Source organism: Brachionichthys hirsutus, chromosome 14 (genome assembly GCF_040956055.1).
Source record: "Brachionichthys hirsutus isolate HB-005 chromosome 14, CSIRO-AGI_Bhir_v1, whole genome shotgun sequence".
Taxonomy (NCBI): Eukaryota; Metazoa; Chordata; class Actinopteri; order Lophiiformes; family Brachionichthyidae; genus Brachionichthys; species Brachionichthys hirsutus.
Genome location: NC_090910.1, coordinates 7003054 through 7017142, shown reverse-complemented (window position 1 = coordinate 7017142; position 14089 = coordinate 7003054). Strand labels below are relative to the sequence as shown.

At 42.1% G+C, this 14089-nt stretch overlaps 1 protein-coding gene across 1 annotated transcript in view; it reads right to left on the bottom strand.

Annotated features, from left to right (window-relative positions):
* Nucleotides 1-14089, bottom strand: part of cntnap2a (contactin associated protein 2a) — a 185463-nt gene that overhangs the window by 14279 nt on the left and 157095 nt on the right. Inside the window, exons 13-17 of the mRNA XM_068748225.1 lie at nt 13542-13712; nt 8650-8868; nt 6440-6469; nt 4349-4585; nt 367-603 (exon numbers count right to left, since the gene is read on the bottom strand). Coding sequence (XP_068604326.1) covers nt 367-603; nt 4349-4585; nt 6440-6469; nt 8650-8868; nt 13542-13712 — 894 coding nt within the window. The remainder of the gene's footprint in view (nt 1-366; nt 604-4348; nt 4586-6439; nt 6470-8649; nt 8869-13541; nt 13713-14089) is intronic.

Genomic DNA, 14089 nt, shown 5'->3' with positions numbered 1-14089 from the left:
TTTTTTTCCCAACGGACTCTGAAGTGATAGTGTGAGCAGGGATGAGGTGTAGCGGATGAATCCCTAAATGATTCAAAGGGTTCATTGCCAGACAGGGGATTACACATATTTCCTGTCTCAAGGCCCAGCGTGTGCAGGAGAGCCAAGAGCATGTCAGAGCATCCTCTGGCACCATGTTATGTCATTTTATTTTGGTGATTGTAGACTATAACACCAGATGGCCCTGTGAAGTATTGTTTTTCGTTTTAAAAAAAAAAAGAAAAAATCCCTTTTTTTTGACTGTGCTGCAAGGACAACCTCTGAAAATGCAGCAGGATCAAGATGCTTTGAATGACCACAGATTGCATAGACGTTTGTGGCTCTTACCATTCTGCTTTAAAACGACAGCCATATAGTCCTCCATCTTGGAGCTGATGTACATCAGAATAGCTGGAGCATTGGAGGTACTAAAACTAAAGGCAACTTCCTCCTTTGTTAGATTTACTCCATGTGGCGTCAGCTGTTGGTGGTGAAGGATATCTCCGTCCCTACTGGCTCCGGCAACAGCTTCAGGCATGAGATTGTATTTGACCAGCGTTCCCACCTCGAAGAAACCCCCGACATCTGGCGAGAGATGACAGAAGAAATAAGGGATTAATTTATAACCACGAAGGAAGGGCAAGCAGGCGGGCACACACACACACACACACACACACACACACACACACACACACACACACACACACACACACACACACACACACACACACACACACACACACACACACACACACACACACACACACACACACACAGGCAAAGGCACTAAACACTTTATGTTGATGTGTTTACAACACAAACAATGGAACCAACATATCTGATGAGGCTATGCAAATCACAACAGATGCATGTATGCATGAAAAGCAGGAAAGGAAGAAGGATAGAGGGATTAAAACATGGAAGGAGCAATTTACATCAGAAAGAAGCCACAGGGAATGGCTCATAAAGCCACATGTGCTATGGCCAGAGAGAAATATGAGCATGTAACATTGGCTGTGCTCATGACGTGCAATAAAGTGGATTTTAAAGTGCTGTGCTTAAGCATCTCAAAGCAAACAATCAATCTTTACCCATAAGAGCGCTAATGGCAACTTTCAGCTCTTCCGAAGGGCTTATTGATGCACGGAACCAAGTGTTTAGGTGGGATGTCTTTTATTTTATTTTGCACATACTTCATTTATCGTCCATGTTTGTGTTTACGGGAACGTATGTATGCATGTATGTATGTATGTATGCATAATGTTCCTGTGGCAGTTATAAAGGAGGCGGAAGCCACAAGGCGCGTGAAATGAAAGCTAAATGTGTGTGTGTGTGTGCGTGTGTAAATGTCACTGAATATTTATTGTGCTTCAACATGTGATATGCCAGAAGCGAAATTGTGGACAGAAATACGAGTCAAGATGACGAAGCAAACACACTTATGCATTTTAAAGTTCAAGTTCGCACATCGTCTCCCACTGGACACAAAAAATTACAGCTTCAAGCCACATTACAAACATTTAATAGAAGGCTCAATACCTAATAAAGGGCAACTTCTCCTACTCATACTGGTGTGCAGATCAGATGAGTTTAGTATCTGTTTTGTCAGAGTAAAATAAAAAACGTAAAAACAGCAACGTACTGTAGCGAGCTCAAGGAGAAGAATCACGCTGGAATTGAGCTTGTGTCAACAAGTGCCTTTATTGTGACACAGGACGACTTGACTTCACGTGGAAGCTGCGCTGGGGACATTCAACGCAACACCCCTCTCACTCATGGTGCCAAAAGCACCACCCAGTCACTCCCATGATGCATTGCGCCTCACGTGATCTCGCGTGATCGCTACATAACTGTATAATTCATTCATTTCTTTTTTTTTTTTTTTTTTTTACAAATGCAGATATTTCACCATAGAATCATTTTCGGAAGTAAAGATCTTTATCTGAAATGGAACAAGGTTCAGTTAGTGAATTCATCCCGCCTCATTAACCTGCTTGGGATCTTGACTGGAGCAGCATCCAGACCAGTCCACCAACCCAGAGAAAGAAACTGGGATGAAAAGCTACAAAATGACACTCATGTGTCTATGTTTTAAATTTTAGTTTTGCTTATATTGCCAACACTTTACATTACATCTAAGTTAGGTTAGAACGTAGAGCTTGGAAGAAGCTACAAAGCTAAAAATCTTCTAAAACTAGAACTAATCTCATCATCCTCGTCACTTTAAAAGCAAAACATTCTTACACGGTCTGCTTTTAAATCTTTCATACAAGCTGAAGGTTGTCTGTAACCGACATCTTGTCTGCCCTGTTGAGAGAACAAACAGATTGACAATGTGCCCAGAGCTCCGGCAGCAGCACACACTCGTGTGGAAGAATAAGAGGGAATGTGAAAACAGTACACCAGGGCTGAAACTGTGTATGTGCTTTATGTCATAATGCAACAAAGTTTGGAAAGAGAGCCCACAAACCTCTACAGGTGTGTGTAGTATGTGTGTAAATCCTTTGTGTGTGTGTGTGTGTCCATTTCCACGTGCACATTGTGACCCTCAAGGGCAGAATAGCAGAAGAATGAAAGTGTATAATGATAATAATATTGTGGGATCCCCAGAGTAGCATGTAAATATGTATACAATGGAAATGCACTGTGCAATTATGGCCGGCCTCATGCATTTTTCACTCTGTGGGAGAAAGGAGGAGATTAAAGACACAGAACGGGAGTAATTCAGAAAGAGAACACAGGAGAGGGGCCACTGGGAGCGGACAGAACAGAGGAGGGCTGGCGATGAAACGGGGGGAGGGGACGAGGGGACGAGGAAAATATTTGATTTTGTGGGGAGAATGCAAAAAGAGGAAGGACAGGCAGAAAATAAGTAGAACAGCAGGTTTAATTGGGGGGGGAAAGAGGAGCAAAGATATATGGGAGAGTATGAGGCAGTAGAAACTGAAGCAGGAAGGAAGGATAGCTTCAAAAATGAAATCGGGGAATATAAGAGAGGAATTGGTAATGGAGATAGAAGATAGAAGCACTCTCAGAAAAGAGCGTGATAAAGAAGAAACGAGTGGCACAAACAGGGGTAAAGAAAAAGAAGGACTAAAAATATCAAAAGGGAGAAGAAGAAAGAAGATGAAGAGCAAAGGGGAAACGGGGAAAGAAGTAAAAAGGGAAATACCAGCCGGGAACTGGAAGTAAATACAAATGAAAATGGAGAAAGGAGGAAACAAAAGAGAAAGAATAGAGTCATGTACAGAAATAAACCGACGCAAGGGTGTGCTCTCTCTCCCTTTCTTTGCAATTCTCTTCTTTTTGATGTTTGACCCCGCCCCCTGCCCACACACACCAGTCTCTAAACCCTGAATTGCCTGATTGGTTATGACAGAATCCAGAGGAGGTCCTGCTTCCTCATATATCACCATGCACTGTCACCCATTTCCGCGACACACACACACACGCACACACGCACACACACACACACACTCTTATATTTCTGTCATCTTGTCACCCCCCTGCAATGAGCACGGGAGAAAAACACTGTTCAGCTTTAGGATACAAATTAATTCACGTGTCGGGGATCAACTCTGACTCCTGGAGCTCGCGTAAAGCCTCTGACGGCAGTGCTGCTTTTCTCCCCTGAGAATTTTATGAAAAGTACATTTGGGAAGAAGAATGCTATATGTAATAAATGTTTTAGCTGTATGCTTTAATGCAGGAGCAGACGAACACTGTGCATCTTGTCTGACCTCGAAAAACCAAAAGATATCCGCTGCTTAGTGAAGTGACTCACATTCGTTTTAAATTTTAAATTACTCAGCTCGGAATTTGCACAGTTTTATTATTCAGTGAGTGCACTCTAAAGTCGGGGGGAATTGGTGGGTAAGCACAAAAACACTCAATCGATGCCTTTTATCATAAGCCCAAACGCTTTCACCTCCGACAGCTCCAAACTGAATAGGAAGCGAGAACAATCACAGAGCAAAGAAAAAATCACAGTGGGAAAAATGAAGCTGAAATATAAATACCGGTACCCCAGCTGTACCCCGCTTGTAATGATTTAGTTTCATAGAGGTGACCTTCCTCAACACTGGTATAATAAATGAATATAAAAAAAAAATCAAATTATCTGCGACTGATAGACACCACTGGGAATCCCAACAAAACCCCCGCACTGCAAAAAATAAAAGATCCTAGAAAGCCTACGCGGGGTGAGATGGATTCCTTTTACAAGGAATTTAAGCTAAAGAGAAGTCTGACACATTTCAGTGACATTTATAGTTCCATGATTTACCTTTTCAATCAGAGACTGCCATCATTTTCCTAAAATGCGTCTCACCTCTGGTGCAGAAGGGGCCGTCGTACGCAGTCGAAACGCAGTCGCACAGGTAACCATTATACTTCTCCACACACTTTCCTCCGTTCCTGCAGTACATCCCATAGCTGGTGCAGTGGCCTTGGCAACCGGGCTTGACCCCCGGCGTGACCTTGGCCCTTTCCTCCAGATCCAGGGTGATACCGTTCATCCGTAGGGCTCGGATGCATCCCAGGAACCCCCTCTGTCCACCTGCAGCACCTGCGGAGCGAGGGAAGGTGGCTTAAGTGTGGAAAGTACCCAAATCAAAAGAGGGAAGGGAGGATTTATTGAAGACAGGGTCAGAAAAGTCATTTTGAGGCTGCTATAATCTCATTTGGAAATATTAATATCCTGATGCCTTGAGGAAACGCTGACGTTGCTGCCAGTTTTTGAAACAACCTTCAACTAGTTCGATTCCTTCACTAATTAAAACAGCCTAACAAACACTATCTTAATGAACACCTCACAAGTAGACGCACGCATGTATGCATGGTTTCACATGAGCGCATTTAAAACGCGTCACATCGGACGTGAAGGAGTCAGAATGAGCGTTAATGCTCAGCCTTGAGGTGTCGGCGAGCCATTTCGCCAAAGTGCTTCCATTGTCATTCTGCCCTTGCACCATTACAGTCCAACTACCCATTAACTTGGACAGAGTAGAGGCGTTAAACAGATTAATGTGAGCATAAATGAGAATAGCGATAAACACACTCATAAACACCCACCCATGCGCGTATATATTCAGTCGTACACAAGCGCACACCCACGGAGAACAGTTTTCGCTGAGGATAAGCACAGGAGTCAGGACGCTCGCTCACACACACTATCATTAACAAGAGCCGAGGGGCATTTTAGTTATTAAAACCTCTCAGATGCATCCTTTGGATTAAAGAGAAGCATCCATTCAATAAGACACGACGTTAAGGACGCACTCCCACCCACAGTCAGCTCCATCAACAGTCCGGTAGAGCGGCCGCAAACGCATCACGCAGCTATAACAAGATTACTGAAACGAGCACTTTGACTTTGTCCAACCAATAAATTATTCAAAAATCAGGATGCAGCAAGGATTTCACATGCTTTCCACATTTTCCATTTCCCACAACAGCTTCGGCTTTTAGTAGTCCTGTTAATCTACTTTGCACCACTGATTGGCTGGAGGTTTCCACCACCTGTTTACTCAGGTCTAAATCAGCTTCTGATTAAACAGACAGCAGGTTCTGAGAACAGCGGAGAGTGGGACACGCACACGCACACGCACACGCACACGCACACGCATGCACGCATGCACGCACACAGTCACAGTTGAGGCCACGTCGTGAATAATTCGCAAATGACATGTAATAGAGCCTGACTGCATCCAATATGAGCTAATCGCAAACACATTTGTTTTGGCGAGACTTAAATGTGGCGCTATGTTCAGGTACTCTGTCTTGGTCTACCAGTACGACTAATCATGCTTCCTGTGCATTACTTTATTCTACAGTTACAGTTACTTTTATCTTTGAGAATTCAGTTTGCCCTTCCATTGCAAACTGCACATCTGCACTTTATCCCTTCCATTATCATTGCGTAACGGTGGTATGCACTCTGTGTTTGCTCCCCTACACTGACAAAGTACCCGAGGCAGTGCATACCAGCATGCTTATTCCTTTACAGGGACTGCTGTATTGGTTTTAGATGAGTATGTGGGTTTAAATGCCATTTCAAAAGCATCCCAAACCGACCCGAAATTTCCAGGGGGTGGAGAAATCCTATAAATTCTATTTTAACAGCCCAGTGCTTTGTATCTGTTGGTTCACAACATTTTTTTTTTCTTGCAGAGTATCTCTCTTTAAGGTCCATAATGGGTTTACTTTTAATTTCCCCACATAGAAATAGCTCTTGTGTTGCAATAAACCTTAGTCTACATGCATTCTGACTATAACTAAAGAGAAGCAGCAGCAGCAGCAGCAGCACAAAAATATCATCTGGGAAGATTAGTCCTGCAGGCGAGGTCTTTATACCTGCAGCAGTGCATATTGTCTGTGTGTCACAAAGGGCATTTCACCATACTCAGTAAATGTTACCTACTGTCATGGCACGTGAGCGAGGCTGGTTTTCCTGTGACAGATGTCACACACATGCAGCCAGTCGCAAAAAGCAAGATGCCGACCCATGATAGCACAAAAAAAAAGGAGAGAAAGCAATCCAACCATGAGAGAACTCAGGGAAAAACATGCAAAATCATAAACATGTGTGATTGTGAACATTAATGAGTGAGGAAATCAAAAGAGCAGAAGGCGCAGTAAAGGAATAAAATGTGACAAGATTTACAGTCATGCGTTTGTGTGAAGTGAATTGGGGATCTAAAAGTTAACGGTGTGACATAAATGACAGCAGCTGATGGTACAACATTTACTCTCTGAGCTATTAGAGCAAATGAGCCACTGTGCAGTAAACACCAAAGCAATCAAATGCTTGATGAGGAGCATATTGATTGAAAAAGAGAGAAGGAGATGATACAGAGACAGACATGAGATTAAGGTGAGTGAAGTGAGGCTCCCTCTTTGTACTTCTCTATGTGCTCACGTCAAATCGTGCAAACAGATTTTTAAGACAATTCTTCTTAGGTGTCTGGATCGACTCGTCCCTCGTTACCACCTCGCTGTTTTCAAACAGCCACATCAGTATCAGTCTGAGACAACATCCGAAGATGTGGAGGATGTTTCCAGGACGAATCAGACGGGTTCAGACAGCCTCAGCGCCTGCAGCGCTCTCCTTTTCAAATCTCTCGATCAAACACAAAATGATCTATATCTTTTTTCCTGAGTGCCAGAGGCCAAATTTAAGCCACTTCTTTTGTGTCACATTGCAACTTCCAAAAGCAATCCTTCAAATGTGGATGAAACAAGACCGAGAGATCAGATATGAGAAGGAGTTTTCTCCTCTGTGGCTTCCTGTGCATCTCCCCCTTTCCTCGCTAGAGGAACAATCTCCTGCCTTCTTTTGACTGAAAAAGCAGAATCTATACAAGAAAATAGGATGAGGTGTGACCTGGAAGTCATTTTGGTTTTCATCACAATGTGACAAAACCATTCCAATTTACTAAATAAACTTAGAAATACACTAAGGCTACGTTCACGCAAGGGTGCGGAGTCGCACAATAATGATGTATGTCGTGTATTGGTGACGTGCATGTCGGATAAATGCGACCTGGCATTGCAAAGTCGCATGGCAAAAGATCGGGTGTAGGATCACGTATCCAAGTAGCCTGGGTCACATTTGAAAAACATCGGATTTGAGTCGCTTCAGCCTGCAGTGTGAACGGAGCTCTGAGAGGCAAATTGGGACATGATACAGTGCGGACATTTCCAGAGTTCCTGAATCAGTAAATGTGATGTGATGATGGGATTATATTAAAAACTGGGACCAGGGAGGCTGAGGCTATCACTTCGCCATGCCCAATTGGAATTTGGAACAATCTCCTTTGGGCAGAACTTTTCCCATGAGACAGTAGGAACTCTGTGTTCTGGCTCAGCACTTTCCCTTCGATCCGTAAATCCCCTAAACTATTTTAGCCTCAGAGTATTGGCAGCTCAGCACAAAAGATAGAGTGGACAGAGAAGTCGAAGTATGAGGGGGATGGACAGATCTTATTTCAGTTGAAATCCTGATGAGAAGCGAAGTGTGGAGTGGAAGATGATGAGGAGCAAACCAGACTGCTATTAGGGATGATTGGGATATTGAAGGGTGGATCTGTCTGATCAATGATAAAGCATGCAGTTTGAAGTCAGGGAGCTTCTATTCTCTTTGTGCAATGATAATCCAAAGAACGTTGAAGTATCAAAGAAATTACCTCTATAAATGGATTAGGTACAGAGGCTCAGCTGTAACGTTTCTAAAACTCTGATTTCTTAGATGGATGAGTTTCTGAGGAAGTGGCTGTGTGTTGAATCAACATGAACTTGATTAGCTGTGGTCCGGATGAACTGAAGCTTCTGCAAATGCACAGTAAAGGCTGTTGCATCTTTAACTTCTCCAATGGAGAAGATATGTTTAAGATGGATGTTAGGATTTGAGGGAGCGATTAGTGGAAACGTAGTCATCACAAATTGTTTTTTAATTTAATGTCATTTGATAGTTACGGCCGGTTTGTCTCCGTGAATGTCCTTCCTAGAATAAGCAGATATTAAATTATTAAACTGCGATTAAATGTCTTATACATAGAGATTGATCATTGTTGGGATTATATTTATGCATGCGCGTGTGTGTGCGTGTGTGTGTGTGCGCGTGTGCCTTACCCACGTAGAGCTGGCTGAACAGCTCGAGCCGTGTGTGCCCTTGCGCAGGAGCAAGTCGAGATGTCCGATATGTCTGATCCAGCTGCAGGACTGCCTCTTTGACATTTCGCTCTGCTATCACGCGATGCCATTGGTCATCATTGAGGGGTGAGGAGGAATGCACGGTTAACTCCACGGGCCCATTTCCAACATCAAAGGAGAAGCAGACAACTTTAACAGCTGTGAAGAGAGTCGGTGAAATGAAATGAAATCTCAAGATCACAACAAAGCCCTGTTCGTTTAGAGTCAGATGTTCAGGTAAGAATTGCATTCAGTTTCTAATCTAATATATAACGGCTCACAGCTTTGGACAGAACTAATCTCACAAAGCTCCCCCCCCCCCCTCCTGACCTTTCATAGGTTCACAAGATTATGTTGGGGAGCAGAATATGGGAAAGGTGAAACACAGAAAGCTTTGAAGAGAATGAGTGAGAAAGAAATAGTGCAGGTAACAAAGACATTTTTATTGCATCATGGTTAACGTGTGTGTTTTTCATGTGTGGGAGAGAGAGAGTGAGTGTGTTTGAGATGTTAAAAGGGAATTAAGACAGTCGAAGTGCTGCAACCTTTATTGCCATGTTTAGCTGCATATATTGAAATGACCAATAGGGGGCACTGTTATATGTTTCATGACCAGAACAGTTCAAATGTTCATTGCTGTTTATACTCTCGCTCTGCCTGTCTCTCTCCCCCTCCCCATCTGTCCATTCCAGATGTTTTCACCACTGCATTGGCGAGGTCACTGACTTTAAACCTTTGATCAATGTATACACACCTTGTCACAGTGAGTGCATGTGATGACAAAAAAAGTAATATATGTGTGTGTTGTTATTTCTACCTCAATCAAAGAATCAGGAAAAACAAATACACGCAAATCTATATGAAGAAATAATATACAATATCCAAATCTATAAGGATAGCTGAACAGCACTCATCTCATATAACTGTAAGACTGTCATTTAGAATCTGCATTTTGTCAGAGTACAGTGTGTGTGTGTCATTAAATGCTTGGCACTGCATAGCATGTTTTCTCTTTGACCTATGTAAGGAATGAAGCAGCAACGAGAGCGTAATGAGGGAGCTGCGTTTGCTGCTGGAAAGACGACTTGTAATTGTCACATTAAAAGTCGATTTGACTCTTTCCTTAACGTTCGACTCTACTGTGACTCTGCCAATGTTAAAGCTATGTATTCTGGATGGTGCCATATGGTTGTTATAGAAACCAGTGTGACAGTCAGATATGATAAATAACCTCCAGCACGCCTATATGCTGCTGCTTGATTATGGATTCATGAGGATCTGATATTATAATGGATTAAGGTCGGTGTGGAAATGAACTTTCTTCTTTTGGTTTATCTAAACAATATGGTGGTTTACATGATCTTTAAAATATATTTCATGGAATTATCATTTATCATTCATCACCGTGAGTGATCTTCATTTCTGTTCACCCGTTTCACTTATTTCATCTGTTATTTTTCCTGCTCTTTATTTTATTTTTTCCTTTAATCCAACATTCCTTTGGTTCCTCATACACTGCTTCATCCTTTCATTTCTTCACTGTTCATTTACCTCTTGCTTCTTCGCATCCAGTCACCTATAAAAGTGAATTATACGGCAATTATATTGCCCTCTTTTGCTACCATCTTTCCATCTGTACTCCTGTCATCATTCCTCCTTCTTTGCAATCTTCCCTGATATTGCGGACATGATCGCTTCTACTTGACGATATGCAAATACACCAGAAATCATTTCCCTAAAATCCCGCCTGTGTGATGAGTGCATTAATGACGAAGATAAATCTTTAAAAAAAAAAGCGCTTAAAAATTCAACGACCCTTGATGCACAGCACACCGTGCAGACAAACAGATGCATGTGCACACTGAGACATAAAGTAGAATTCTCTGACAGGCTTTATTGCACTGATTTAATGTGTGCAGAGAGCAGATCTGCAGGACAGGGAGGAGCGCCATCAGTTATTCTAAATGTTAAAAAGAGTGTCACACATATATCAGCACACACCAGCAGAAACAAAGCTATTGCTCTACTTATTTATAGCAAAGCTGAAACGAATGAACAAGTGCTTTGTGTTATTTGTGTGTTGTTTTAGCCGAACTGCAAAGCAAGATGGATGCTCTGCAACTGACTTTCATACTGTCCACAGGCAGAAATGAAAACAAAAAACGCAGAGCTCGCCTCATCTATTTGTGGAGCCGTGATGGATGTCGTACGTGTTGCTGTATTTGTGAGTGTAATTTGGTGTTGGTGAGATATAATTGCATGTTTGCCGGCTGAAGTCTCAGTGGAGTTGTTTTTAATTTTTCTCCATTTGTTTTTCTATTAATCCTTTAATGTGGAGGTTGAATGAGCCAAGTTCTAAATTACGCATCGGCACAGATCAAGCAAACAATGATAAATAGTAAAAGTGATTGTGGGTTGTTTCAGCCTTTGTGTGAGCGATTGCCACTTGTTAGGGCGCGATTGCATAACCCACAACTTTCTATGCGTTTCTAATGTGAAGTTTCATGACCCGCTCAACTATTTTCAGATGAACGGCCGTGAATCATCCCTTCCAACATTGTTCCATGTCTTTCTCTGTGCCTTTTTGCTCTGATTTCCACTCCTGGGATGTCGGGAACAGCCTGGCCCCCTTTCAAGGGGGGGGGGGGGGGGGGCTTTTTAAGCGGCAGCCAAGAACAGCATGCCACAACAAACCTGCTGTTGTTGACAGTGAGATAAGATTTAAAGCAGAGCTAAAGCTAAGCATCGTCTAAAGACTCTTCAAATAAGTATTTTTTTTTCTTATTGAATATAGCAAAGATATAGAGAGATTAACTTCTGACAGTTTTCTGACATGAGACTGAAAAAAACCCCCTATTGTTGTTTTGTTGGTTTTGTTTGGGTAGATAACTCCTCATTGCTTAAAGAAGTCAGGGGGACGTGGAACAACTTTAAAAGGCAACAGCAGCAGAGAATACCGCAACGCTTCACATGCAAACTTAGAGTCTGTTTGGCTTCTTAGATTTGGAAATATGACAGTTTTACAAGTTTTCTCACAGATTTTTTTTTCAAACTGGAATATTTGTTAGATTTCTTTGCAAGTAAAATAATCTTGCTACGCAGACAGATAATTTCATTTGCCATGAGATATTTTCTTCTCAAATTCACTGTTCTTGTAGCTCAACTACTTCTTTTTTCTTTCCTGTGCAAAAAAATAGGCAGTAATACAGTTTCATAAGTCAACATCTCCAGCGGGAAAGTACATTTCATGTGGAACTCAGATTGAAACCATCTATAACCTTCGGGCGAGACTATTACTTAACTTGAAGCCCCTTAAGGGCTCAAAACATGACATATATGTGCTTTCCTCTCATATTGAGAGCATCACCAGGAGAAGAGCTTTTCTGGATTTAGAGACCTTCACATCTGTCCACAATCCTGTTACCAGTCCAGCGCACACAACTTTGAAAACATTTTAAATGCTGCCTCTCAAACGTGTCTGTGCTACTTCTTCCCATTAAGATTCAAAGAGGAATAGGCCTGAGTTTTCGGAGGTCACAGCCATTGTGCAAGTTCTCATGTGTGTGAACTCCTGCAGTAGAGCAGCCGTGCTATTCTGGCCTAATGCTAGTCATTTCATGCCCTGACGGGATTGCAGCAGATACAGTTTTTGCACCAGTGAGAGGGAAGAAATTACGAGTGTGTTTATGTGTGTGCGTGTGTGTACTGTGGAGAAAAAAAACCATAATAATAATAAAGTCCAATTCAACAAATTAATGGATCATTAAATCTACTCCAGGAATCCAAAAACGAGTGCTAATGATCATAATGACCTCCGTCGTGGAGGTTGTTTTTGACGGTTTGTTTGTTTGTTAGAAGATGGTCTAACTTACCGTAGTTCCTATTCAATTTTGAGAGCGATCCACATACCAACTGGATTAAAAAAACAAAACACTTGGTATTTTATAGGTATAATGGAGGCTTTTTTTGTAATCTTGTAAAATATAAAAAATAAATATGAGAACAGGGTTAACAATTGATTCTTGTTTTTTGCTCTTTGTGAGTACATTGAATACAACCACAAATAAAACATGGCTCATTGCCAAAACCCGGGATTCAACCTGGGACCTTTAGCTCATAACCCACCATCATACTCATGGTGGGTTAAGTGTGAGAATGGAAGGTTGTCAAAGGGGACGTAGTATGACCATGAAAAATCAGATTTCACTAGAGAGAATGTAAAATATGGTGGCGCAAAGCTGCTCCATTGCTTGGCATTCAAAAGTTTTGTTCTCTGTTGCCAGCTCTTTTATTTCCCATGTAACATGCAGTTCCACACTGAGCACTGAAAAGCCTGCAGTTCATCTTGACGATGTTTCAATTGTGTGTGCTTGTACAACGATTGGTGAACTTGAAGAGATTTTAATAGGTGCAAGAATGATTTCTAGAAAAAAGGAGCGCGTGAGAGACAGTCTCTGGTTCTCTCTCCTGGTGTGAGCTTGCGTTTTGTCATCCTTGAAAGTGGGTGATTTGGTTAAACAGAGGTTTGTAATGGACATAATTATTCCACATGCCAATTACCTTAAATAAATGATTGCTCTCTCCAGCAATCACACAAAGCAGTGCACCATAATCAGAAAGCCAAAGTGTGCGTGTGTGTGCTTCTGCATCAAGTGTGTCTATGTATGTCACCACACACACACTGTGGTGACAGGTTGTGCCCAGCATTGTAAGACTGACTGCTGAATGAAGCCTCACACTTGGCTGATAGAGTCAGAGTAGGAGAGAGAATAAGAGAGACCAATAGCGAAAGAAATGACTCCCATGCATGGGGTCACTGAGACGTATCTTACATTTGAGCTCCAGACGAATGAAGTCGGTGTTGCCGAGGTTTTCCAGAAAGACGCCGTAGGGAGCGCTGGTCTTGAAATAGAAGGAGATGTCGGCTCTGGTTTCACCCTGGAAGGTGGCAAAGTGCAGGTAGGAAGATGGGGTGGTGAATGAGGCAGCATTCCAGTAGTTATCTGTGGGAAAGACAAGCAGGATAAGAACGCAGAACTGGCAACCCACATGCATGTACTGTACAAACGCCATAACGCCTTCTCATCTAATAAGCAGCTGAGGAAATTCAATGCAGGAATGGCTTCATTTCAAATGGTTATGCCTTCATTTTCATTTAATTCCAAACAGTTATCAATCTATTCTGGATAAAACATTCTTATCTCACGTCTATTGCTCAGTCTGGCTCATTAATATCTCCTCTGTAAAAGTAATTTGATCCCAAAAGACCATTTCTGTGCGGAGGATTTTACAATCTGTAATTTCCTGCAACTCTGAGAATTCAAAAGGAGGTTGATCATATCGTAACAGCAGAGAGAGAAGATTTATTTTCTTCTAAACG